We start from the raw sequence: 23161 nt of genomic DNA, 5'->3' as shown, positions 1-23161 counted from the left end.
GCCTTTCTTTTCCATTTCTTTTCTAACTTCTCCTTATTTTTCCTCTGCCTCTTCTTACTTCTCCATCACCTTTACCTTGCTCCCAACTTTACTTTCACCATCAAAGGACACCCGTGGCTCCAGCTGGGTGGCTGCTAGCTTCTCATTTCCTCTCATGCTCTCCAACCATTCAGCAGTGGTGCTCCATCAGGGCTGAGCAGACCCCAGGGAGTCCACCAGAAGCCTCCGCTAGGCGCTCACCGCCACTTCCTGCTCATTTAAGTGAGCCCTCAGAATGGAGCACTATTGTCCTGGCTGTTATCTGATGGCTCCACTCAACAGAGAGACAAAGCCAAGGGCCTGCCCCCCTCCACCTCGCAGGCTGCGCTGAGTTTTTTTTAAACATATCAATAGCTCAAGAAGGGAGTTCTGCAAACACTGTTAAGTGCATAAAGGCACCGCACGAGTAACACAGTGACAGTGAAAAATCACAATTATGATGTTCACAGATTGATTATCCTGCCTATTTTAGGGAGAAAACACATAGGATTTTGTGTAAAATGTAGGGAAAAAACAGAACGCCTGAATTTTAAAAAAGATATATAATTAAAACATAGTGAAAAAAAAGCATTTCCCAAAAATTGCATTAATTAATTTTATTGGTTTATTGCTAATATACAAGTTATTAACACGTTTTATAAAAGTTGAGGGAGAGGCAAATAAAACTGAGACAGTTATGTAATACAGATGGAACAACTCACGAGTAATTAGGTTTTCTTTGCACTTAAAGTCACTTTAACAAGCAGTTTCTCTTTAAGCAGAAATCAAAAACAAATCTAAACCACAATCATGGAACAACCTCAAAACATTGCTGATTAAAGTCACCCCAAATGTGAACACTGGAAAGAAGTGCTTTGATAATTCATTTTCTGCTGAGCGGCTCTATCCTGAATGAACATGATGAAATTTTCACCAGCATTTTGTTACTTTTTCAATCACAAAATACACGTCACCAGGATTTATTGTATGTGCAGATTTCTCTAAGAAATTTAGGATGCACTTTTAAAATTTAGGGGGAAAAAAGAAATAAGAGAAAACTCCAAAAAGGGAAAGAATTTCAGGAAGCGAAACAGTACTCATTTTATCACAGAAATTGTAGCATTTTTTTTGTAAAATGTCATTTTATCACAGCAATTGTAGCATTTTTTTGTGTGAAATGCTCTCACAGTACAGTAGGGCCGATGCAAGTTGGCAGTGTCCTCTTGTGGAGAGATGGGGTAAAGCAAATCCAGTGCTTTCCTCCTTTAACCAGAACGTTTTCCCTCTCATTTGGAAGTTTTTTGTGCCATTTTCTTTTTCTGTTTGAGAGTCTCCCCCCCAACACACACACACACACACACACACACACATACACAGACAGAGGTAAGGGGGTTTCCTATAGAGACACCATTGTTTGTGCTGCATCAAAGGGAGATTTGTTAAAGGAGCTTTGGTGTGCTGCGATATCACCCACATCAGTCAGGACTACCTGTGCAGGTGCTTGCAACCCTGGGGGTGAGCAGGGGGTCTGGGGCGTGGGGGGCTTAGAGCAAAGCTGGTCTCACTGTCTGCTCCAATTTCACAGACTTCTGACATGACAGGAAAGCCTGTAATAGCAGAAGGTAAAGAATCAAGAGTGCAGAAGAGTCAGGTTTAAGCCAAGTTAAAGCAACAATTGCATGAATCACTCTTTTGCTTCAAATCTATACCCGGAAGTGTAAATATTTGCCCCACAGAGATGTGCTTCTTGCCCTGTTATTTATATTTGCTCCTCAACAGCTCTCCCTAGTGGGGCAAAGACAAACTGTATATTACCTTAACACGTGTGCTCGTTTATTCCTTATAATGTGGAACTGAGAAAACTCTGTTACTGTATTATTAAGGCTGATAGTGAACGAAACACAGGCCTGCCTGTGTGTACAGGATGTAAGCACGAGCAGGCTGAGTAGAAATTTCCCTTAAATATAAAACAGCTGCTGTTGCAGTTGAACAATTAGTGTTAGTGGTGCTATGATTAAAGTCACCATCTCTGCCTGATTACCTATCTAACCTTTGTAGCTCTTATTTTTATTACATATTCCTGTATAGTATGCATTCTACACTGTCTATTACTTACATTAAAAAATGGACATTTAACAGGCCGGAGAAAGACTTAAAAATAAAGGGTTAGATTAATTGAGCCAGAGGAGCGAATCCACTTTTTAACCAGTGGTAATCTCACTTATCATGCAGCTGTTTTACCTGCGAAATGAAGCCAGACACAAGACATTAAAGTCATAATGTACAACTAAATACATCAAATGAGAAAACGAACACTCCTTCAAACAACTGAAGAACACTCTTAACTAAAACTCATTCATCCATCCAGATTTTCCTCTACTTTTTCCTCTCTTCTTTTTTTGAAGATCAAGCAATGGCAAAAAGTTGAATAATTCCGCCTCTTTGATCTGCACACACAAGTGAGAGTTCATTTCCATTTTTGATTTTTTTCCCCCTTCCTTTCTGTAAGAGTGCCAGCATCAAGATTTACCTTGGTGTGCAAATGTGCTGGAATAGGTTAAAAGGAAATCTCGCTGCTCTCTCAAAGCACAAGTGCAGATGTTATGAAGTTAATTAAAAATTTAGCAATTCATTTCTCTCGTCCCAATTTAGGCTGCATCAAATAGCAGAAAACTGAAGGGAAAAAAATGACTTGTGAGAGGAGTCCGTGCAGTCTGTCTTTTTACATGTATAGCAACATCAACAAGGAGGAATACTTCTGTAATGTAAAATTCAGGATGATACACCGATCCTATCCACCTTTTTCCTTCATGCAGCATGCATTATCAGGAAATATGTTACATCCTGTGTGTAGTACATGTATTTCCATTTCAACAAATAAATCCAAACACTGAATATATAGCTCTCCAGTTCCATCTTCCTAACTCTTCCTTTCTCTTTCTCTAAATCAATAATTCTGGACTGAAGATGGGAAATTAGTCCAGCCTGCTCATCTTCTGTTTTTTCAGACACTTTACCTCGTTTAGAAGACAACAGTGATGAACACATTTTTAAGCCTCCCCCAGCCACCAATCTTCCCAACAACTAACCCAGCTTTCCATGTTTTCTAAAATTGCATCAGTGTGTTGACATAGGCCTGGTATCTTCTACCAACTTTTCCATCCCCTCCCAAATAATAGTGCCATCCACAGAAAGGATGTCAAGTCTCAAGATGCTGCCCACCCCTCTCCACTCCCCCTGTGTGGATGATGCTCCAGGAGGGAGGCGGGCGTAGTTTCTGCACAGGTGCTGCAGCTGCATTCGTACATAATTCCTTTCTGCGCGAGCACGGCTCGGTGTTAGCCTCTATGTGCTGCTTCCCCCCAGTGGGACCCCCTCCTCCACTGAGTGATATTACAAGCGGCAGCCGCGCGCCTCTGATCTACATGCGCTGGGCTCTCTCCTGGTCCTGGGTGAATAGCGCTTGACTTGTTCAATTTGTTTAGAAGCCGCGTTCGACGCTTTGAAGCCACACATTTTAGCATAAATCATAACCTGTCTCCTTGCTAACAACTGCTTTGAAATGCAACATCTGCTTTTGAATCCCCAGCTTTACAATTAGTTAAGCAACATCAATAGATTGACTCCCTATAATTTTTCTTGATAATGAACTCATGAATGAACGTGGGGGGGATTAGTGCTGGGCCCATTTGATTTTTCAAGGCCACGGTCCTGAGCTGGATCAGCCTTCATCAGCCTCACTTTGCTGGGATGCCGTTAACTTCCTGAAGTTCTCTGGATGTTCTGACTACAGTCAGACACACCTGTTAAATTGGGTTACCCTCCGTGGTAACCTACTTAGGAAGTGTCATGGTTGTGGGGCATGTTACCGGGCCATGTTGTTTACTCTTTCATCACACTCTTCAGGATCCCTGTTTGTTGGTTTGTTTTGGAAAGCACAGCCTTCTGTTCAGCTGTGGGAAAAGAGCGGAATCAAACACCCGGAGAGCGCCCTGACGTTGACATTGATAAGCTGGGCTTGTCACTTTCCATTTATCTGAATGACACTGATACTCAGGTTGGATCTCTGGAGGAAGTTGTGCATACACAGAACCCAGGTGCATATGCTGCAAGTGCTGCAAAAGGGAAAAAATATACGTCTTCTAAGTTTGCTTAATCAAATGCATCTAAAGTCATTGCAGTGAATAAAAGAAAATGCACATGATATTGGCAGGAGCTGTGGCTCTTCACTGCACTGTACTAAAGTTAAAACGGATCCATCAGTTGGAAACCTCTCATCAGGTGCATTAAGAATTCCTTTTGCAGGTTGAAGAGGAAAATAACAATCCCAAAGATTTTATTTTCAAAGGCAAGCATTTGATCAGTAGTCATCAATTAAACTTACTGAGGTGCAAATTACACCACAAGGATTAGATGAAAGAGCCTCTGTGTCATTTTCTCCCCTCCTCCTCAAAGCTTGGCTTGATTAGCAGTACACACAAACAGCAGGCTGATCCCTGGCATGGTGGTGACAGGGTGACACTTCCCCTCACATTACGCAGGCTGAGCTGACGGAGGGGCTTAACAGATAGTGGCATCACAGGCGTACATTTACAAATATATCTACTGCTCGGGCTGTGCAGCACTCCTCTGCACATGTAGCCCTTGTATCTCTGCTCCTGCTTTGCATTTCTGATTTCAGCTGGAGCTTTGCCATAAGATCCGGTTACCATACTGATCTCAGTCCTTCTTCCCAGATGGCATGTTTGGGCTTCCTGGGTAATATTTAAGAGACAAGATACTATGGGCCTTTGCTAATGCTAATACAGGCCTTCTGTTACATCAATATTCCAAGTAGTCATTTTCTCCAGCATATACTCATGATACACAATTTTAATAAAAACACAGACTTTTACTAACTCTTAAACTTTAATTCCTGCTTCCTTTGGGAGTGAGCAGCACTAGTTTATATCAGATCAGCTAATATTACCATGACAGGTGCTCGTGTCTCCCGCAGCCACTGAACAACGCTATAAGATCAATTGGCAGAGGTCCCTGCATGCTACAATACCCACATTAACTTGATGGCTGTAAACTGTATTGTCAAGTGTTAAAGGTAATTGTTTACCTGTGTCGTCTTTGTCTAAGTGGGTTTGCATAGGCTCTGTGATTGATAATCCCATTGTTTCTTTCTCATTTTGTCTCTGTGTTTGCTTTTTTATTATTCATTTTGTGTCACATTGCACAGACAGGCAATTGTAGGGAATTCATCTTTTTAGGGAATTTACACAGCAAACCCTATGAATAAACAATTCATTTTTTTCCCGGTAAATTAGTAATCATTAATTTTAAATGCTGTGCTGGGGAAAATAAATTAACATAAAGTTATCACGCTCAAAAGTGCAACAATGGATACTTTAAACGCAGAGAGGACGCCACACGATGTGTAGCACCTTCTATATAAACTCTCTCAATCATAATGACAAATTCACTGGTCATGAACAAATATACAGTATATATCTGATGTAACTTCATGAAATACAACTGAAGACATCCCCATAAATAAACAGATCATTGGCAAATTAACATAAAAACCTGAACCCTTCCCCTCAACATCGAGGGGACCCGGCTCTGTTACAGTGCAGGAGTGTGACATCTCGACCCATGTTTGCAACTGTGTGTTAATCGTGCCACAAAATAAATAAATTAAGTAAATATATACATACATAATAACAAAGTGCATGAAAAAATAAAAATGCTGTTTGAGGAAATATCTTTTAGAGAAACTTTCAACAGAGTTCAAAAGGCTGAGAGAGTCAGTGCCACACCTCGTTTTGTTTCAATAATAATATGCCTATGTTACATAATAATTTAATAATACATAATAAAGATTGAAACTTTAAGTGTATTTTGTCATCTTTGAACAGACCTTGCTGTTTCCAGCCTACGAGCTAACCAGCTACTGCCTTTAGCTTCACATTTACCACAAAGATATGAAGCAGTGGCTGTTGGTCTTTTCATCTTATTCTCATCACAAAGAGCATAACCTGTGTACATTTGTCACTTTGTTTGTCTTTTTAAGGTAAAAAAAAAAAAAAACAACAAAAAAGAAAACCTTAAGTAGCAGCGTCACTTATGTTTTGAATGACTACATGTCTCGTCATGCAACTTTGTCACAACTCTCTTTTTCAGATCAAACGCAATATTTTATAGGCCAAAACCTTCAAAGCATATCATATCCTGTCGAGATGATGAAATGATCATGAAGCACCGTGAAAGTGACATTTGGCAGATGGACTGCATTCATCTTTATCACTGCAGAGTTCCTGTACTACTTTCCTTTGATAAAACATGAAACACCTCCTCTGCTCAGATTTTCAGACTGTGTGTTTTAGTTTCAGTACTCAGGACTCTGCTCTTACACACACAAACAGATAGATAGATAGATAGATAGATAGATAGATAGATAGATAGATAGATAGATAGATAGATAGATAGATAGATAGATAGATAGATAGATAGATAGATAGATAGATAGATAGATAGATAGATAGATAGATAGATAGATAGATAGATATTGGGGTTGGAGTTGTTGCATGATTAACCTTCAAGAATTACATTAGTGTAATTTATCTAACTTGGCTATGAAGGTGAAGAAAGCAGTAATTTCTTCTCAATCCATTTCTTTTACTGTATATGTATTTCACAAACCCCCCTCCATCTTCCCTGGATCTCTCTTGCTCTCTCCCCCCCCCCCCCCCCCCCCCTTTCGTCTTTCGTCTCTGGGAGTATGGGTGCATGTCAAGTGATTGTTGAATTGAAATATTGATGTGGAGTATCAAAGCGTGGCGTAGCACTCCTGTGTTTCCAGAACTAACCACGAAGCGCTTTGATCAGATACTCCTGTGATCTGACTTCTGAAGTTGTTAAGAGTGCTGGAAAACAAAATGCAAACAAACTTCAAGTGCTCTTGGTATTGATAAAAGTTTTCTTTGACGAGTGGAGATGCGTGCTGTCTGCCTGTGTCTGCCCAAGACAGGAGATTTTGGGGTTTCTGTACATGCTAATGGACATGAGATGAGGGAATTATTATAGTTCTCTGCTTTTCACACACGGAGCAATGTAAACTGTGGTGCAGGGGTGGGAATCACCTCAGAATCCCGCTGTGATATCAAGACTCCCGAGTACCAATTCTAAGTCTGGGAATTGTTTTAATCCAATTCTGATTAAACTTGTTAGAATTTATCATTTATTCCATTAGCAAACTAAAAAGCTAAATGAAGACACTTGTGAGTAAAGCTCTTTAAGATAAATCTCTTCATGCAATCAAACCTACTGTGCTTACAGGGGGAAATGAATAAATAAATAATGTGGATGTGTTTCCACACCAAAACATCATATTTATTAAATAACTAAATATGATAAGAAAAAGAAAATGAAACACTTTCATCAGTTTCTTTCCCATCATGCTCTAAAAAAAGGAATTTGAAAGCTAGAGAAAGATATTAAAATCTTTAAGGTTTGAGACCAGTTCCAATTACTGACTGTGCCAATTGGAAAGAATCTAAAGTTTCTGGGCTCCACGGTATTCAACGCTTAGCTGTAGAAATGGTCTGGCTGTGGTAGAAATCTGACATATGGTGTCCCTGAAACTACAGAAAAGAACCTTATTAGTACCTTGCAGAGTAAACATCAGTCTTTGTTCAGTATCTCCCTCTGTGCCTCCCACTCCAACATCACACACATTTCTAACTGAGTATGAAGAAGAACTGACTCCTGAATGAGGTATCAACTGATTGCACTGTAAACTCCATCTGTAAGCGCTGCTCTTCATCCTAAAGAAACTGACTGTCACGGTAATTATGACCCATCGTGTCCCGTCTTGTCTTCGTGAATGGTTGAAGAGTGAAGCACTAAAGCTAGCTGCAGGCTTCTGCATGCTGTCTGTCTTATCCATTAGGCCACATTTGTCACACGAGGGCCATTGAAGCAGGCCTGTGTTGTAAAACAGGCTTTCTGACATAGCCACCAGTACAAAGACTGCCTTCCTCTGTGGCTGCCCTTTTACAGTGCAGATGGTCAAGACAGCTGGGACAATTTAGTGATCTGAGGCTTTTAAAATGCCCCCCAGGCATGATAAACAGCTTGAATACCCACTTGCATATTCCACGCAGGCAAAGATTATGTCTGAAAACAAAAACAGCACCATTTGTGTTCTGCAATGGGCAAAAAAACTGAAAAACTCCTCCAAGACTGCGAGATTTTCAAAAATACTAAACTATCACGAGCATCCCTGTAGAGTTTAAAATCTGTTTGTTTCTCTTTGACATGTTTTTGACTGGAAATAGGTGCATGAGAACATCTGCATCATCTTGCCGGGATTTTGAAGTCGCTGGTAGCCACCCAGTCAGAAGCAGCGTGCGATGTATGACGGGGCGCGCCTGATTACCAGCAATCTCACCAGCTGTTTAATGAACACAGGGACCTCTTTCTCTGGAAATTAGTTTTCCCTTGAATACTGTGGAAGCCGTATCCAGGTCTATTTAAATGAGGTAACATGGGGAAGGTAAGCACCACCACATGAGCATTGTTTTCACAGTTCAAAGTGAGGAGAGAGTACTTTGCACTTCAAAGACACTCATCTGGGAGGCAGTACAGTGGGGGTGGGGTGGCGTGGGGGAGAGGGGACAGGAAATAAGAATCAGGGTAATTAACAACTTCTGCTCTGTAATAAACCAGAGACATAGTATACCTCTGCCTCCAAGATACATTCCTATTTTCATGTCCTCCTCACTCTTTTGATTCTGCTCTTTTCTTTCAGCCTTTTATTTGGAGTTAGAGAGCTTTTTTTTTTTACCTAGCAAGGCTGCATGTGACTACATTATATTTGTTACCTCATGCACAGGTAATTAATTATCAAGAAACAAATCCACGTTGTTTTAATCTAACTACAGCATTGATTTGCATGCCGAAAAGCACTGAAAAACATTTTTTTAATCAATAAATCTTTAAGGACAGCAGCACTGGCATCTTTATCCTTTCACATTTCAAAATAAAAACTATAGGTGTGATTTAAGTCTGCATGTCACATCTTTTTTGGATGTTAAGGAGGCTACATAACCTGCGCTTTCCGTTTGGCTTTCACACCAGTAACTTAAAAAAAAGTCCCATAACCAAATGGTACAGTTAGGTGATTAAATCGCTGCCTCCCATGTATTTTTAAAAACCTGCTAATTCACTCACCGGCTAAGAGGAATGAAAGGAACTTTACACTTGTGTTTAAATGTATTTCTAAAGCAGATATATTTTTGTTCCTCATTTCAGATGGCTTCACTGTGGGGTGTGTTTATTTAAGGATCACAGCCTGTGAAACAGTGAGGAGCAGATAAGTGAGGAACAAGGAATTTACATGAGAAACAGGTTCCCAGCCTGGATTTAAACTCTTAACATTGTAATGGTGAACAGACTTACAGAATAAGATTAAGATTCAATCTGCATTTAATGGAGCAGATCTGAGGCGGCCTCTACTTGAACCTTGAAATGTGAGATGTCACACAGGGCAGCCTATTTGACATGTCACCTACTGGTGAGAACTCGGAGCCTTTGATTGAGTTTTATCAATTACGGAAAATACTGGGACTTTCTTTAAAGTTGCGAGCCTTACGTGGCCAAGAAGCGCCTGCTGTTGTGTTGAGGTACAAGTTTGTTAGGAGAAAATTAACAATCCTCTAAAATGTCCAGTCAATCTATACAAGTAAGAAGAAGGCTTATATTCATTGTGCATTGTTTCCTTAAGTGGTGCACTTTGTTTTACTGCTGTCCTGTATGATTGTTTCTGCTTCTGCTTGTTGACTTGAGATCATAGTTTGGCCACCTTTTCATTTAACACTGCATCTGTAATGGTTGCCAAAAATAAAAATCCACCCGCTTTCTATCTTTACTTGACTTCCCACAATGGAGTTAAATCAGCATGTAAATACTCCCAGAGTGAGAGAGGTTTTTTTTTCTTTTCTACTTAGCTGGCTCTGTTTATCTTAGATCTTTTAACAGACTAAGCATTTTGTTCTTGTGCAAAATTTAGTCCTAAATGCACTCAGTGAAAGTTGCTGAAACACATAACAGCAACTTGTTTTCTTTTTTTCTCTTACTGTATAGGGTAACAGTTGCGTATGCTTTTTTTGAATTATTGAAGTGGATCTCAAACACACCATGTCAGCTCAAATAAACGCTTTTCTAAAACACAGATTTTACATGAGCCTTTTTAAAATCATTGTTAGAGTCTTTTTTTTTTTTTGTCTCAGAACAATTGAGGGAGGAGTCAGTTGTTGGGGTCAGCGTTTGGTTGAAATTGAGTGAAATTATGAGTAGCCCACCCCTTCACCTAACAAGCCCCCCTCCTTCCTCCCTCACATCTCCTCTCTATTGACGGGCTCGCCTGCATCATACTGAAGACCCCGTTGAGAGGATCTTTTCTCACTATATAGAGAAGATGCAGCTCCGGCGCCTTTGAGATGATCGCCAGGATTTACTCCGCGCCTCTCTGCCCCTAAGTTCTCTAAAGGGCAGGCACCTTCGGCTGTTTTAAAATAACCACCTGGACTGCTAGCACTCTGAAAACATTTACCTAGTGGAGTGAATGTGAATGAACTTCCCAGTGTTTGCTGCCAAAGCGTCGGAGTCATTCAAGACTGTGAGCATATTTTTCTTCTGCGCGACCAGCTGTGGTTTAGCGCCGGTGCGTCGGTGCCTCTCGGCGCAGTTTGTGTTGCAGGTGCTTGGAGAAGCAGCGCGAGGACAGATGGCTGCGCTGACGATACAACGGACCGACAACTTTTTGCACACATTTTTACAGGTTTGTTAGATTCTTCTTTATTTTATTTTGTTTTAAGGCGGATGCGTTTGTTTGCTCCTCCTTTTCTCTGTTGTGAGAGCGCGAGTGTTCACAACTTGTAAAATAGTATTTAGCTTCTCGGATGGTAAAATCATTTTATGACAACTGAAACTAGCAGGAAACGAGGGGAGGGAACTAAAATAGTTTGCACATATTTTTTTGATGTAAACTTTTTTTTTTAACTTCAAAGTTTAATTTTCAATTTGCATGATTGAAAAAAAATTTAATGCTTGTTTTTTTTTTTAAATCAATTTGTTGACCCTGAAGATCATCGAGTAGGACAGGAAACCTGATGTGTTTTTGTATATTATTACACAGGACCGGACGCCCAGCTCTTCTCCAGAGGGGGCACCCAACGCCCTCTCCTTTCTGGCCACCACCTGCAGCCAGGCCTGGCAGGTGGGGAGCACAATGGGCTCAGAGGGTTCTCAGTTCCCCTATGAGGGCACCGTCAGCTCAACATCTGGAATGTTTCAGCTCTGGAGCAATGACATGCCACCCAGCACAGCCCTCAGCACACATCAGATGACCTTCACGGTGCCCAAGATGCAGTTCCCTGGACACATGCAGTCTGGCCTGGGTCACCATCATCATCACCATCACCCCCATCATCACCACCATGAGCTGCCTCTTACCCCTCCAGCTGAACCACCATCATCCTACTCCTTTGAACTCTCCCCTGTTAAAGTTCTGTCCTCACAGCCACAGACCAACAGCCACTACTATCCTCAGCATAACAATGTGGGACAAAACTTCCCCAGCTTCCTCCCAAATTCATCAGGTAGGCATCATTTGTCCGGAGGCCATGTGGAAGAAGGGCAGCAATGGTGGAGCCTTCCCCAGACCAACGCTACCCCTTCTAACCACCCGTTCTCCCTGGGCAGACAGCTGGTTTTGGGGCATCAGCCCCAGATAGCTGCTCTTCTCCAGGGCACCTCCAAAGGTCTGCTGAGCTCCACTCGCCGCTGCCGCCGCTGCAAATGCCCCAACTGCCAGGCAAATGGCGGAGGGTTGGAGTTCGGAAAGAAGAGACTGCACATCTGCCACATCCCAGAGTGTGGCAAAGTGTACAAGAAGACCTCACACCTGAAGGCTCATTTGCGCTGGCATGCCGGGGAGAGACCCTTCATCTGTAACTGGCTCTTCTGTGGTAAAAGCTTCACCCGTTCGGATGAGCTACAGCGGCATCTCCGCACGCACACCGGGGAGAAGCGCTTTGGATGCCAGCAGTGCGGCAAGAGATTCATGAGGAGTGACCACCTCTCCAAACACGTGAAGACCCACCAGACGAGGAAGAGCCGATCTGGACAACCTTCACAGAGCACGGACCCTCTGCTCACCAACATTAAGAGAGAATAATCGCTATGGTTCTTCAATCAGAGACAAGAATGTGTGACTCACACTCACTGCCATAGGTTTGCACTAGAGGGTAAGCGTCAAGCTCCCTGAATATATTCTGTTGTCAAAGCTCTGCTTTGGACTTCAAATACTACCATAAAGTATATTTAGTGATCATTTTGAGTTAATAATTATGTGCTGTTTGGAGCCACGCACCTTTAAAGAAAACTTGAAGCCTTTCTAAGCGATATTGTGAGAGTTTGTGCTGCATTCAGTGTACCTTTCTTCAAGCCACACAAACGGATCTCGCCTAGAGTTAACTTAATTGTATCCCTTTCACATTTTCAAATTAATTTAAATTTGATCAGAGTTGGGGGTTTTTTGTTATTTTTAATTTTGTGATGTAAATATTTTTTTCATGTGATGAATTTGCAAGACATGAAAAACATTTCAAAAGGCTTTCCTAATATGTTCCTAAATAAATGTATGCCTTAGTACAGCTCTGATTTCTGTTCCCTCGAGCGAATGGATGAATGCCTGTGTTACTGTTGATCGTTAGAATTTTTTTCCAAAACATATGCTAATTTGTCTACTGCAAGGTAAGAATCTTTTTTTTTTTTAAATATAAACATGAGTGTCTCCGAGCCGCATACGTATCTGCCCTGAAGCAGTAATGTTCATTGCTGCAGATCAGCAAACATGTTACATTTTTAAGTTCTCTGTAAATTGTGTATAAATATCATGAACAGTTTTATTTGTATTATGGCAGCATGTAAATTTGAATAAACATTGTCCTTAAAACGGTTTCTAGCAACGTTCTCGTTTTTACACCTACAAGAAACTGAAGTAAAAAGACAGTTGGGGTCAGTCACAGTTTTAAACTTCTTAGCAACTCATTCAGCAAACGAGTGAATTTCTCAGGGCAATCTGAAGCACCCACTGAGCTAACCTTTTATTCAAATGATATTTTACTGCTTTCAGAATACAAGTGCTGCTCATTGTGCTGTTGGTGTGTGGGGGGAAGATCCTCATAAAGACCTAACATGGTGGCTGTTCAAAGATTTTCACACCTCAAAGTAAATACTCATCCCATTGATGGAGCTGTTTGTCTCGCTCGCTGCAATCAAGTTCACAGCCATGTGGCTTTTAATGAGCGTTTTCATTCTCTCAATGGAGAAAATTGAGTCAACAGATGCAACAGAGGGCACTGGAGAGGAATTCCCTGTGAATAGGACCCCTGTTGTTGAGACCCCCTCAGCAGCGGCAGGAACTCCCTTTGATTTTGCACCCTTGTGAAAGTTAATACCCCCTTCCCCCCTACTCCGCCACAAGCCTCCATATATCACAGCCACATTACGATCGGCCTCGCTTTACTGCCCAGAATGGGGCTTTATTCAAAGGCCAGCCAACCAGATGTCTGCTCATCCAGGGGTTTCTTCCCTTTGTTTTTAATCCTGTTTGAACTTTCTCCAGCTGGGATGCAAAAGCAAGCAAAATGCTTTGTCTTTGTCAGAGGTCCCGCGGTGGAGTCTGAGGACCTCCACGGCAAATTTGAAAGTTTAATCTGAATCAAATCAGAATTTAAGAGAATTCAGCGCAGATTGCAGAGCCCATCGAGTGAATTTCCTTTAAATTTACTTACCTGACATCGAGGTCAAATACTTGTTCAAATACTCTGTATAGATGGTTGTGTATTTTAAAGTAAATAAGTCTCAAATACAAAGAAAAACACAAAAACTACACTCTGTTTCAAAGACACTTTTTAATTCATATGATACAACTGTTTCTACTCAGTCAAGCATGTCATTAACAAACCCTCTCTTGGTTTTATGTCCTTGCTTTTGGTTCTCTGTAGTGGTATTCCTTTGTGTTACATGCAAAACTGCCTGATCAGTAATTCCCATGAAAAACCTCACCACTTCACATTAACTGCAGATACATTTTATGAGATGGTTCAAGTCATCTAATGCCCCATCTTTCAGTTTACTTAAGGTAATTTAGTGTTGCCTTTTGGACCGATCGATTAGCAAGCAGCTTCACTGTTAGCAGGAAGCATGAGGCCTATTGATCTTTGGTGCAGCTGTATGATTCAACTCAACTGAGAATGGAAGCCTTGTGGGGACCTCTATTGGCCACAAAGAAGAACAGACCTACTCCGCTCTCCTCTTCTTTTTGACACCGTCCAGATAGAAACACAAATATCAACGACTGGTGGTAAGAGTAGCGGCAAGCTGAGCTGCAGTTGTGTTTGGCACTGTTGAGGAGGTGGGCGCATGCAGATTTGTCAGCATCGCTCTGTTTATGCAACAACATGTCATTTTCAATGGGACCATCTGGAACGGTGACATTTTTTGGCATACCTTGGTCATTCTTCGTGGTACAAGTGAAAATGTATAATTTATGGTATGCACTGTACAGTATTTAGCCCATGTGGCCAAAAGCTAACAGAGTTTATAGAAATGGTGCACGGCTTTTAACATGACAAAAGTGAACCGATGAAACAATTCATATTAGTTTAAACCAATGAGCTGTTTTAGGGACCCCTGTCCCCAAAAATCACAAGCAACCCAAGTTGGCTTGTAAAGAAAGAAAGAAAGATGTATGTAAAGATGTTGCATGCAGAACTTTGGGTCAGCACAGCAGGCCCTTTAATGCATATCTCGCAACTCCTCTGGAGTTGCCCAAAGAGTAAAAAGTATTCTGAAGTGACGTCATACCCACAGAGAGCCTCCAGGGGGCTTCCTCATGCCTTTTTGTCCGGATCAAAGGGAGGCCGGTCAAACAGAATAACAGAGCAAAGAGGTGCTCTCAACATGGCGGCAAGAAAGAAAGTTCTTTTACTTGCAGATGAAATTTGAGCGAGTAAAGTACTTGTGGCACATTTTGTCTTTCCTCTTCTTGTTAACACAAACGGCAAACTCAGTTGTCAGCAGGGAAATGAAAATAAAATGTAAAAATGTAACTGTGTTTGTCTTCGCAATGGGGCATCAGAAAACAAAAAAGCTCTTCAAGGAAGTTTAACAGAGAGTACAAGAGGAGCCAGAGCCACTCCTTCCACACTCTCATGCGCACAAACACATCCACACATAATTTCATAAACATACATTCAGGCACACACGTAACTCCAGTGACTTCCCCATTTAGGAATGGAATCATCAAACAAATTCCCCTTGCCCTTTCAAAGAGAGAATATAAACTCTCAAAAAAGGTAAAAAGCAGAAACTGTCACAACAGTAAGTGTCCACGGAGTATTTTGTAACTATGAGTCCAGTGACATCCCACTGGGTGCTGTTCGTGTACACTGAAGGTGATCAAGGCTAAGTCACCTCCCTTTAAATGGCTCTCTAAAAAGGAGCAAAGTCATTTATCATAGTTGCAGCCCATAGTTCCTTCATATATTCATCAGGGTCCTTCATTGATCTTCAGAAATCTTGACTGAACCAGGTAAGGTGCAGTCTGGCATAAACAAATAGTCGATTCTTGTCTTCCCAGCTGTGGCCTTAGCTGCCGTCCTCCTGACCGATGACGCACACGGCACCAAAGTTCAAAGGTCATCCTCAGCTAGCTGGGCCAGGTTGCTGGGACGTCGTCCAGCTGATGGACCCGACAATGGACCCTGGTTTCCAGCATCAGAAGCCTGACCCCTGCGGCAGCCCTCTCCTGCTCTCTGCTGGGGAGAGAGGGGATGTTCATCACAAAGACATACCGCATTTTGATTTTCATATCAAAAACAACACGATACACCGTTCTATCCCAGCACTTTTCTTTTACAGCCTCAGCCTGAAAAACGCACTGGCCCACCCATCTTCTGTATGTTCCCCAGCACAAGTATAGGAAACGATTATCTGCGTTTGATAGGCATCTTTTTCTGACTTCCTTTTGCTGAATTCTGTCTCTGCCTACTTCCTGTTTGTTGTGTGCCAAGTCTGTCCAACCTGAGTAAACAGAGAGCGAAACGAAGAACAACAACTTCTGACCGGTCAGCGCAGTCCCTCTACGGACACGAGCCAAGTGATGACAGAGGGAAACTCTGCTAATGGTAATGCACGGAATCCCAATAACAGGATGCTCCTATTTTTGAATAAAATTCCGAGCTTCCAGGACAGCGAGACCCGAATTCTTACTGTGAAGCTGTTGTAATCGGGTTTCCTTCAAAAATGTTCAGAGTTTTAATAATTCCTTTACCATCCAACAGGGGGGGAAATAACTCTTTTTATGACTCAACAATGTCTCTACGGTGTGTCTGAAAAAATAGTTACCATTTTAATGGTAAATGCCTTTAAGGAAATCAGTGTAACGTTAATTAGACCTTATTTCCCACTGTAGAGCTTTGTGACGCTTTTTTGCTATTAATTAATTGTGACGTTTTGTGCGAAATAATTACATGTGTACCATCGAACCAACCCCACAGACTGATTTGTGCATACGTATACACTACCTGTACACTTTGTGTGGTTGGGGTGTACAGCCCATTTGACACAGCTTGACAGTTTGGCTGATCAGTTAAGCCAAGTCGGACATGTGATGGAGAAACAGTGTGGGAGTCAGCAGGGCATGGCTGGACCACAGTGGGCTGCAGAAGCAGGTAAGAACAGATAAGTCTCTAAGTACAGGAGTGCATGCACACAATACCATTTGCTGTTTTTTATTAATATTTTATTTTTTTTGCAACATTCCAGTCCAGAAGCAGTAAAAGCTTAAGAGATAAATAGGCCATGCAGTGTCTCATGAACAGAAGGATTGAGTTTGAGTAAGCAGTTACTGCTGGACAGTGTCACTGTATGCAGAGATGAAAGAAACACAAGTGACTTACATCCCTCAGCGAGTAGGTCTCATTGGATCCTTGGCTCTGGCCTTGGCTTGGAAGGTAGAGCGCAGGAAGGGAGGTGTTGTGAGAGTGAAGGGAGGGCAGTTTATGACGGTCAATGGAGGCAGAGGAGTGAGGCCGCAGGGCACTGGCAGCAGACAGAGGGGGCCTCATACTGCGGCCCAGGCTATTAGACTTGCTCTCTCGCCGCTGGTACTCAATAGGCGACTGTAAGGCTGAGAGAGAAACAACAGGCAGGTCTTATGAAACTCTGCTGCTGATTCTGAATCTTTTATAAAACAATGCATCCAGAGGATTTAAGTATGTATTTGTTGAGGAAATGAAGACATCTATGATAAGACATATTTTCATATTATTACAACATCACAGCATTATATTGTAATCATCACCTGCTTATACAGCGGAACCCATACAGGCTGCTCAGTACTACCAAAAGATCCTCAATAAATACAAGTGCTTTTGAAAAGCAATGACTAACATTAGGTTTTGTTGATAATAAAGAAAGAAAGTTAATGGGTTCTTCATGTCAGTGTTCCATAAAAAACACAGTGGATGATACCAAATCCTTACAACTTTAAAGTTATGATCATAAAAATGCAAATTAAATGTAAAGTTCTGACATAACACTACAAAAATCCACAATGACAGTCTTTTATTTATTTCTATTTTTTTCATGCAAAGCCAAAACCGTGAAAAAGTTGGTCAGTATATTTACATATGCCATGCTTTATGCTAACGTCATGCAATCTTGCAATTTTAATAATAATAATTGAATATTTTCTAACCTTCTTTTTTCTTCTAGGTGTGCTGGGAATATAAAGACTACACAGTCTTGTAAGCTTGTCACATAGACAATAAATGAAACTCTAAACTCCAAGCTAAAATATAACTTATAGATGTGAGAGATCCATAAATTACTCCCCCACTGCAGCATGTCATTGAATTTTTATCATCTCTCCCCCTTCATCTGCTATCTTTTTCTTTGCCATCACCCCCACTGCCCCTCACTGAGCGTGGTTGAGTGCTTGCTCATAAGGGATTGCTTCACTTCACCACGGCTTGAGGTGACTGTTGTTGTGATTTGGTGCTATATAAATTAAATTTGAACTGAACTGGATTGAAATGTGAGTCTTCTTTACTCGGTTGGCACTTACCATTAAGGAAGTTGCGCTGGCTTTCCAAGATCTGAACCACATCATTGACCCAGGCCCTTCCTATCTCTGGGGAGGAGGCCTGCATCTGGAAGCGCACCACACTTCCATCGGGATTGCGTAATGTCAGCACAAAGCGCGCATCATCGCTGTCCACACTGGGCTCCACCCCCAGGCAGCTCACCTGAAACATATATATATGATTAGACTTTGCTTGTTAAATGCTTTGTTAACACACGCATGCCTCTAAAAAGTCCACAAGACAGAATTATGTAAGCCAGGCAGGAATGAGTGCGTTTTGGTTCTGTTACGTAACTTCTAACCTGGGAGTGAGTTGAACTTTCTCTTTTCTTTTTATTAGTGCATACAGTTCATAAAAACATCCTGTGTGGCTCATTTGAGTTTATTAAGGCTTAGTAGGCTCTCACCTTGATGCTGTTTTTAAATATGTATCCAGGGAGTGAAAAGCCTTTCTTCCTGTCTATCGGCTCACTAAAGATGACCAACTGCTCAAACAGGAAGACGCGTCTTTCCTTGGCACGAGACAGGAAGCCACTGTCCTGCTCTATAACAGTGAAGGTGTCCTGCTGGAGAAGCTTGCCCTGGGCTGTGATCTTACCCTGGTAAAGTTAAAACAAAACCAAAAAACGGGGAAAGTAGTTAGACTGTGGTTTTCATGAGCTGAACACAAATTATTCCAAGGCAAATTTTTGGAGGAAAGATGATCCAAACATCCAGAGACATACCTCAAAACCTTGTAGTCTGCCCACATTCATCATGTCATTGCAACGTTTTGGCACAAAACACATCACTTCTACTGCTTTCTGTTTACAAGGGGGAAAGGCAATTAGAAGCACAGTAACGACAGCAACTATGTTGCTAGGAATTTGATTAGCAAGCTTAGAAAGCATTTATAGGGATCAAGTATGGAATAAAGTACATAATTTTGTGAGTGATGTGAGGCATTCACTCGCCTCCTTCTTTAAACTATTACAATCTGCACAACACTATTGTTCCCTCATATTTACCAAAACAGGTCCAATTTTATATTCCTCAAGCCATCAAATTTCTAAACATGGGCAACGCATAGGAGGCTAGATTGATGTGGCTAAAGTCATCCCTAAGATGCAAGGACAGTGAAAGTGTTTGCATATTGTGTGCTTATGGCTGCTTATGTTGATGTTATTGTTCTTATATGGTGTATACAAATGTCAGCCACAATTTGCTACAAGCAAATTTCCCCACACGGATAAATAAATGTATCTATCCATTTAAAGCGCAAAGAGCAAAACCCACCTCCAGCTCCTCCGTGTCCATCCCAGCTTTGGTGTAATACTTTAGGAAGTCCTGTTGAAATAAACACAGCACGGTCACCAGAGCATTCCAGGTTTGCTGGGCAGAATAATGAGAGGCAGTATTTATGAGCTGAATACTGCTCAAGGACTTTTACACACTATTGTTTAAATTTTATATATAGAGCCTCTTTCTCTCCCGCTTAATCGCACCCTGACCAGACAACATTGTGTGTGATCAGCATTTCTGCACAGAGGTTTGTATGTAAGTGTTTTGGTTTTTCTACTTGTATGTTTGCAACCCCATAGCAGACACGGCGCTGGTGTTTGGCTAACAGTACAGCAATGACATGCTTTTTACCTTGAGCAGAAGCTGATACTTCATGATCCTCTGGACAGGTTTGATGAGCAGGTCGTTCAGCTGCAGCCTGTGGCCCAGCTGCTGCCGGAGCTCCTAACAGCGGAAACGGACGCAACATTTTATCGACGTGACAGCACAAAACACGGCAGCTGTTGGCCTGTATAATTCCTCTATGACCATAAAGCACAGGCTCTGCAACTAATACCTATTTGTCTTGTTCTTGCTGTCAGTTGGAATAATAAACAAATGGCAAATCAGAAAACAAAGTCGCACGTACACAGTCGTGGGCATAAACAGAACAGAAATATAAACAGCATCTTGAAGATGGTTAGGCTAAACAGAAAAACTGCACAGAGTCAGACGTTGAAATTCACTCACCTCAAAGTAAGTCTCGATGTATTCTGAGACAATGTGTTCTGACTTGGGCTTGTTCTGACAGTACACAACATACATATGCAGGCGCCTCTCCTGCAATACGAGCCACATTATAAAATAATTTCACTGAGCATTTTGTTACAAAACGTTAGCCACATGGTAAAAGAAAAAAAAGATGAGATGAGAAATACAGATCTTAAGGAGCATTACAAGTAAATGAAAATGCCCATGAAAGTGAGTACAAACATGAGTAATCAATGTGCGGGTCTCTGGTTGCTCTTTGGCATGAAAGGGAGCAGAGCAATAATGATTCGTCTAAGACTGGGCCTTTGAAGCCAGCTCTGTCTGGTAGTGCCTACTCTTGTGTGACTAATTGGCGTGGAAGTGCAGATGTGGCAGACCTGAGAGGCCTAATGGAGTTATATGTAGATGAGCATCAGGTTATGTATAATTTACCCAGGTTGCCCTCTGTGTAACCAGAGCCTTTTAAAGGCTGCCAATATGGGAGTACACCTAGCAACAGACATGGCTCTGTAACCTAGAGAACAGCAAGCTGCTACACCTCAGTGGACATCATGTAACACTGCAGACAGCGACTGCTGACACACGAGGGTTCACGTGTTCATGTGTGTCTCTATACGTGTGCAAGTGAGCACATGTGTTGTATACAAGTGACTCAGCTTGTTAAAAGCCAACTGTGTTTTCTGTTTTTCATTAGGACCGTGTTCCCAGTCTGCTTGTTTTCACAGTTTGACACTGTGCTTAGATTTAGTTACAAGTTTTTTTATTCCCCCACAGGCTTTTTAAGTTAATTGTCCAGAGGGCTCAGCCTTATTGGATTGTTTAAAGAGCTACAGTCAGAGACAGACACACATTTAAGTTAATCACGTTCACAAAAAGAAGCGACATGGTAAAATTGTGCATTATGTCTATCTCGTCTGCATGTGTCACCACTCACTCAGTATACATAAATCTAATTTTTCCTGCTGTATCAGTGTTGTGACCTTATAGTGACTCTAGCTCTGTTCTACTGGCAGAACAATATACTAAACAGGGAATCTTTTTGCATGTGTCATCGTTCTTGAGTCAAGATGTGAAAGAAAGACGACCCTGCTTTTGGGAGGGGAGGAAAAAAATCTTTCATATCAAAAAGTCTGAGCTTAAAATTTATTATTCTTCCTTTTATTCTTGTTTGCTTTTCAGACTGTTTTCCCCTGGTGTTTCCTGACCAGTCCTCCAGCCCAGACTGCAAGATCAGACAGCGTGTCATGTGTGTGTGTCTGTTAGCCATGTGCACGCTTGTAAAAACACAGCCTGACTAAGACGTATCAGTAACAGGGAAGAGGAAGGAGAGATGTTGGCAGCTGAGAGAGACGGAAAGAGGTACGGTAAAGGATAAGCAGGAGCTCTGTGTTTTGTTTTCTGTAGCTCTTTTTTACCTTTACTCCAAACAGCACAAAAAGTAGACCTAGACACGTGCACTATGTGCGTACGTGCATTTGTGTGTGTGTCTTTACACCATACTCACATGTTTAATGAAGAGCTGAGCCAGCCGCTCTGGCTCTGCCAAACACTTCTCCAGCTCTCCCAGGAAGTAGCTACATAGAGGAAACACACACACATCCACAAAACGGAAGGTCAGATTTCCCTCCTGCACTTTTTTTCCTTTGTCCTCTCTGAGCTACAAGCACGTACTCTGCAATTTATTGTTTGCCTTTCATTTTGCATGCAGTTAGAGCAAGCGTATATTTTTCACACACTTTCCTCCTCTCACTTCCGTGAGAAAAAAAATAGGGACTTACTCTTTATGCCAGTCAAATATTTGATGAATGTTCCCAAAAACAATTTTGTCTTTTCCCTTCATGTCCTCCTGCACACCTTTGGCGCTCATTGTGGCCATGTAGCCCTGCAAAAAGGAGAGAAAGCAGCTGTTGTTTCTTAAGTCCTGCAAAAATCTGCAGCTGGCTCAAAACAGTAAAAGTAAATACAGTGAAGTTGTTATAACAAAGAGCAGCAATCACACACACACTGTTTTGGAGCTTTAATTAACCTTCAGATGGCAAGAATTCATTTCTGAACCAAAATATCTTGAGCTATTTTCAGCAGTAGGAGATGGATCTCTGGCAATATAACACTCCTCACGCTAATAATTCACAAAATCTGCTTAAGTTTGGAGATGGTGTGATGGAGGCAGACCGAAGTGTGGAGTAAAGTGACAGAACTGTGATGGTTAAGCTTTAGAGCTCGCTTTGAAAGACTGCAAGGATGACTAAGCGTGCTCCTTTTTGTCAGGGAGATTGTGTGTTCTTAGCTGCCAGACTCGGTGGTTTACCTCCACTATGAGCCCCAGGTCTGACACGTAGTACTTCTCAGTCTCAATAAGCTCCTTCAGCACATACCTATAAAAATATAAATGAGGAAAGATTACGGTTAGGATTATCTCACTGAATTCTTTCTGCACCCTGCAAAACACTTCATTTTACAGGTCCCAGTTTGCTAATATATTTCCAGAATGGAAATAATAATAACAAGTTTATAAGGAGTTTCCTGGAAATGAATATGTGATTTGGTACAAGCTAGAGAGAAAACACAGCAGGTATTCAGACCATACACTCTAAGTCCAATAAATCTAATTAGCTAACAGAATTATTAACTGAGGATCAGCTGAACGTGCAAAATTTAAATAAACACCTATGTTTATGTTTCCCGTGACTTGTGACTGCCTTGCACTCGTTATCAGGAGGAAAGCTAAGATACCACGTCATGACCACAGTATGGAGCGTTGGTCATGTGACAACTGCTAATTAATGCTTAGTAATAGTAAACATTACTAGTAATAATAGTAATGTTTTAAGCTCAACAGATAAGTAAGATGATCCACATAAATCATTACAGTTTTACCACCTAAAAACATATTTCACAAATACC

The 23161-nt window shown here is 41.5% G+C and overlaps 2 protein-coding genes across 4 annotated transcripts in view; one reads left to right on the top strand and one right to left on the bottom strand.

The window, feature by feature from the left end:
* The first annotated feature begins 10398 nt into the window (after positions 1 to 10398).
* Positions 10399 to 13030, top strand: sp5l (Sp5 transcription factor-like). The gene is made up of 2 exons (XM_080898337.1): positions 10399 to 10849; positions 11207 to 13030. The coding sequence occupies exons 1-2, from the start codon at positions 10640 to 10642 to the stop codon at positions 12245 to 12247; spliced, it is 1251 nt and encodes a 416-aa protein (XP_080754463.1). The 5' UTR covers positions 10399 to 10639; the 3' UTR covers positions 12248 to 13030.
* Positions 13031 to 13969: 939 nt separating this feature from the next.
* Positions 13970 to 23161, bottom strand: part of arhgef25a (Rho guanine nucleotide exchange factor (GEF) 25a) — a 42637-nt gene continuing 33445 nt past the window's right edge. For 2 of the 3 annotated variants that reach the window (XM_080898793.1, XM_080898795.1), the window contains 12 exons: positions 22566 to 22632; positions 22036 to 22139; positions 21762 to 21831; positions 20237 to 20326; positions 19859 to 19951; positions 19502 to 19552; positions 18952 to 19029; positions 18634 to 18825; positions 18209 to 18389; positions 17040 to 17269; positions 16665 to 16799; positions 13970 to 15896 (listed from right to left, as the gene is read on the bottom strand). In XM_080898793.1, coding sequence (XP_080754919.1) covers positions 15771 to 15896; positions 16665 to 16799; positions 17040 to 17269; positions 18209 to 18389; positions 18634 to 18825; positions 18952 to 19029; positions 19502 to 19552; positions 19859 to 19951; positions 20237 to 20326; positions 21762 to 21831; positions 22036 to 22139; positions 22566 to 22632 — 1417 coding nt within the window. In that variant the 3' untranslated portion in view covers positions 13970 to 15770. The remainder of the gene's footprint in view (positions 15897 to 16664; positions 16800 to 17039; positions 17270 to 18208; positions 18390 to 18633; positions 18826 to 18951; positions 19030 to 19501; positions 19553 to 19858; positions 19952 to 20236; positions 20327 to 21761; positions 21832 to 22035; positions 22140 to 22565; positions 22633 to 23161) is intronic. The other variant, XM_080898794.1, reaches the window with a different exon arrangement.

This window comes from Rhamphochromis sp. 'chilingali' (genome assembly GCF_963969265.1).
Source record: "Rhamphochromis sp. 'chilingali' genome assembly, chromosome: 12".
Lineage (NCBI taxonomy): Eukaryota > Metazoa > Chordata > Actinopteri > Cichliformes > Cichlidae > Rhamphochromis > Rhamphochromis sp. 'chilingali'.
Note: the sequence above shows the minus strand (reverse complement) of the source record. Positions and strands in the feature narration are given on the sequence as shown.